This window comes from Centruroides sculpturatus, unplaced genomic scaffold (assembly GCF_000671375.1).
Source record: "Centruroides sculpturatus isolate CEXI.00-Female unplaced genomic scaffold, Cexi_2.0 scaffold63, whole genome shotgun sequence".
In the NCBI taxonomy this organism is placed as follows: Eukaryota; Metazoa; Arthropoda; class Arachnida; order Scorpiones; family Buthidae; genus Centruroides; species Centruroides sculpturatus.
Window position 1 is genome coordinate 10,091 of NW_019384640.1, and position 4,756 is coordinate 14,846.

At 32.3% G+C, this 4,756-nt stretch overlaps 1 protein-coding gene across 1 annotated transcript; it reads left to right on the forward strand.

The window, feature by feature from the left end:
• Positions 1–919: 919 nt before the first annotated feature.
• LOC111625984 (ankyrin repeat and SOCS box protein 18-like) lies at positions 920–4,417 on the forward strand (the record flags this gene model as incomplete). Its single annotated transcript, XM_023369253.1, has 2 exons — positions 920–1,141; positions 3,517–4,417. Coding segments are annotated over 2 exons (785 nt in total), but the record flags the coding sequence as incomplete, so codon positions are not given.
• Between the last annotated feature and the right edge of the window lie 339 nt (positions 4,418–4,756).

Consider the following 4,756-nt stretch of genomic DNA (forward strand, 5'->3'; position numbering starts at 1 on the left):
CATCTTCTATCTATCTATATAAATAAAAATGTAATGTTCGTTTGTTCCTACCGATTCCTTTGAAATTTTGACACAACGCTACATTCGAATACGCACGTGTTTTTATATAATATACGTGTCGAAATTCCCCCCACTGAAGGGAGATGGTTAGGATTAAGGCTTACGGTAAAGAACTCTGCTTCTATTTATACTATTTTAGATGCGGGTTTTTGCGTTTTTGATTGCGTTTTAATAGGGTAAGTCAAGAGAATGTACACTAAGAAGAAATTTTTCGAAAAATTTTCCCTCCCCCACGGGGGAAGTGTTATACATTTATAATAGATACATTTTGAGCCACAACAACGCTTGGCGGGGTCTGCTAGTAATATATATATAATAATTATTGAAGATTCTAGAATAAATCATAAAGGAAATAAAATAGGAATTTGTTCCAAATGACCAAAGTTAAATAAAGTGAGTTTTACAGCTGCTTTCATTTAGTCCATTTAATAAAAGAATGAGAGGAGTGAACTTTATTCATAAAATGATCACACAAAGTACAGAATCCAAATTGGCCATTATCACTTCTTTTGCAGTGATAATGGCCAATTTTTGCCTATTAGGTATTTTTATTATGAATGCCGATTGGCATTGCATTAACTTTTGCCAATTGGTAAAAAAATTAGTCTTCTGAAATTTTAAAGTAACTTGTGCATTGTATAGTTATCTGTTAGTCTTAAATTTTATGGTAATGTTTATTTTATCTAACACAAAATATTTTCATTAACTATCTTTACTTGTAATTTATTTGTATAAAAACAAATGTATTGTTAATAAGTCACTGATCTGGATTTAAAACACATCTGCTATGTTATAAATTAATATTAAAATATGATGTAAGATTGTATAAAATTATTAAAATTATAAATTTTATTTACAGGAGACACTCCATTGCATTTTTGTGTAAAACAAGGCATGGTTGAATGTGTGTCAGAATTACTTGATCATGGATCTGATGTTAATCACTGTAATTATGCAAGATTTTCACCACTTCATTTTGCAGTGTCATATAATCGTGATACTAAACATGTTGCCAAAGAGATACTTCGCCTTCTAGTTTTAAAGGGTCATGATGTAGATATAAATCAACCAGATCCTTCAGGTAAAATCAATTATTTTAAAAAATTCAAAATAGTATAATTTGATTTATCTCAATAAAATTAGTTTGTATGCAGTCAAATCTGATTAATTTACACTTTATTCATTTTAATTCTTGGTTATTTGACCCCAGCATTATTTCCACTTTGATAATTTTAGTTTCAAATGTTCAAATTCAGATGTTTTTGGATTACCACTCATGTTATGTGAGAAGCCAAGGACATAGAATTGCTTAACTCTAACTCTATGTCACTTACTGACACGCAATCGTGAGATTGGCTCTCTTTTTCTTCAGAGGGCTTTTTATGAATTAAAGTAAACAATGCGGAGAGAGATGATCTCGTAATTACCCTTCTCCTCATCAGGACTCCTGACACCAGTTAATCAAATTAATCTGCGGATTAACACGCATAAATAAGGAACTTCGAGCTGGAAAGACGCAAGTACGTGGAGTGAACATAGGCATGGATTTCATTCATTGAAAAGACCATATTTAAGTAACAAACAAAATATTTAATGGAATCAAATAAAAATAATATTACATTAAAAAGGATTACAAATCATATAATCTGAACTTGTCTTGAGAGAGAGAAAATTCAACCATTTAACTTAAATCTATATATGTGAGAGAAGTTTACATCAATATAAGTAGATTATACTACCTTTGCAGTTCCGTAAGTATCTTGTATTCGAACATTCAGGATTAGAGAGACATTTAGGAGTCATAACTTCTATGGATGAGTTATTTCGCTATGATCAACATCAATGTAGCAGTCCTCTTAACTATGGACAGCCTTCATCTTACTTTATATGACAATTTCTTGTATGGAGAACTGTTCCTTATGTGGCCATTACTTCATATGGAGAACTTGTTGAATAGTATGCGAACCTTCATGTGGCTAGCACTTCTTATGGCAAACTCCCCCAGAAATGGTGGTGGAAAAAATCTGTTTTTATATCGGCCTTCTCAGACAGCCAAGTACTGTGTGCAAAAGCCACATCTGAATCATCATCAATTCAGCCAATAGAAAGGAAGTTCAACTTTCCTTCAGGAGGAAGAGAGCCACAGCAGTTTCCTTTCTTTGTAAAATTTTTCTCTCAATATTTTATATAATAAAATATTTTAAAAATTTTATAATCATAAAAAATAAACAATCGCACGGATCTCACATGTATACATAACAAGGAAAAAGTATTGAAATGTGTAAAATTTGATTCTCCTGAGATTTTTGCAAATCTCCACATTTTGAGACCCTTGGAGGTAATGGATGGCCGCCATCGGTTAGACGAAACCTGGCCGTCTTTCTCCATCCATTTACATCTCCACCAAGACTGTCTTTATCAGAAGGTTGTAAACGTGAATTAGTTAAGTCCACGACCACGTTTTAAACTAAAACAACATTTATTTAACAACATTTAACAATCCTCGAGTACACTTGAAAGAGAGCTACACGTGCTCATGGCAGCGATCACCCGACAAGAAGAAGCAACAATACCCAGAATTCTCTCTGGGAAAAACCCAGTTCCCGTTTTTCTATCCGGGATTCCCGGGAAACTCGTAGAAGAGTGGCGCCATCTCACCAGTCCGTGATTTGTCGCCTCACCCTAACCCAGGCATGGCCAACATACGGCCTGCGAGCTGTATGTGGCCCATGTAATGTATTTATGTGGTCTGCGATTAATCTTTCAACATTAGCTACTCAAATCAGAATAGCTCGATGAAAAATTCTAACGCCTAAAGAAAAAAAAAGTCAAGAACTCGCTGTCTGGTTAGAGTTAACCTTCCATTACAAATCTCTTAAATACAGCGTAGAATGTTGATAAAGCATGATAATGTGAAAAACGTATCTGTAATTTCTATCTACAATTCAGTCTCTAAGGGGTGACACCACAATGAGATCTCGCACCACCTCAAAATCTTCCTAGGGCAGCCTCTGGTTCGGCCCGCGGAAAAAGTTTTTTCAATTCGGCCCGGGGCAAAAACTGTTGGCCACCCCTGCCCTAAACCCAATAAAGTAAAAAATGGCAATTTAAATGTCGTTGCTGGATTTTTTCATATGTAATGAAAATTATTAAAAAGTTTATTTTTTATAATCAGTTGCAGAAAAATAACAACAAATAACTTTCCAATAAATAATTTCTAATAGATCAGAAATGGAGAAATCCATTTTATTGATTTTATTTTTTAATAAAAGAATTAAAAAAATTAAATATGATTTTATGAAATGTCCAAAATTTTTTACAATAAAACTTTCATAATTGCACTATTAGTGATATTTGAATAATCATGTTAATCTATTTTAGCTTAAATTGTGTTTATTCTGTTAATTTTTCATCATAACAATTTTCTTGTAATTTTTGCCAAATTATCTATTTCAGGTTTGTCACCTCTGCATTATGTCTGTTTCTGTGATGGTGGACGTCAGCAAAGGCGGCCAGAACTGGCTGTCTTTTTGATTGCATATGGAGCTGAAGTAACTATCACTAATCAGAGGGGATACAGTTTGATAAGAGTTGAATTTCAAACATTTGAAGATTGCACTATCCTGAAAGCAATTAATAGAAGTATGCTTCATTTACCCAGTTTGTCTTCTTTAAATATTTCACCTCCTCCAGAACCTGAATCTCCACCCTGTCCTCAGACTGTTGCTCGAATTTCCAATGTTCAATATGAAAATTCTTGGCGGGCCCCTCCCAATCGAGCACAGATTCCATCATCGGTTCTGGTGTCTTCTCTACCAGATTTTCATCACCACCAAAGGAGGAATCATGAATGGGAAAAATATCTATGGTATACATCTATTGTATCGTCACCACGCTCCCTCCAGCATTATTGTCGATATGCTATCCGAAGTACCTTAGGTCCAAAGCGTCTCAGATTTGCAAAAAATCTTCCAATTCCAAAATCACTTCAGCAGTACATACTATTAGAATTTGATTAGATAATAAAATTTTTGTGCATTTAAATCTGCTCATGCATAAGTATGTGGAATACTTGCCAAAGGTTCTAGCCAATAGGAGAGCATGAAAATAGTTTTTAATTATTCTTAAAATGAGTTTTTTCTGAAAGAGCAGAATGTTTGAAAATTTTTATTCCTAAAGCACTCTTATTTAAATGTAATCTCCATCTTTGGAGTTAAAAATGCCATATCAGATTTATGTACCGTGTACATCTTGTTAATATATGAAATGTTATGCTGCCTATATAAAATTCTTATCATTCAACAGAAAGTATTATATATTCAAGAATACAAATTTTTAACTGTTTTATTCAATTTGTAGTAAAAAATTAAAAAAAAAAAGTTAAAAGAAATTGAATATATATATATTTTTTTTTTTTACTAAAATGTAAATTTTTCGACTATAAATTCGTATCTTCGGTTATCAGGACTTATTATATTGGCTTTACAGATAATACTACAAAGTCCTGATAATCGAAGATACGAATTTATAGTCGAAAAATTTACATTTTAGTAAGAAAAAAAAGGACATTGAGGCATTTTAATTAATTAAATTGAATATTTGTTTATAAATTATTTTTAAAAAGTGAAAAATGATATGAAAGTTTCAAATCTATTTTTAATTATATAGTCACGAAGTTGTTCTTTATAACAAATTT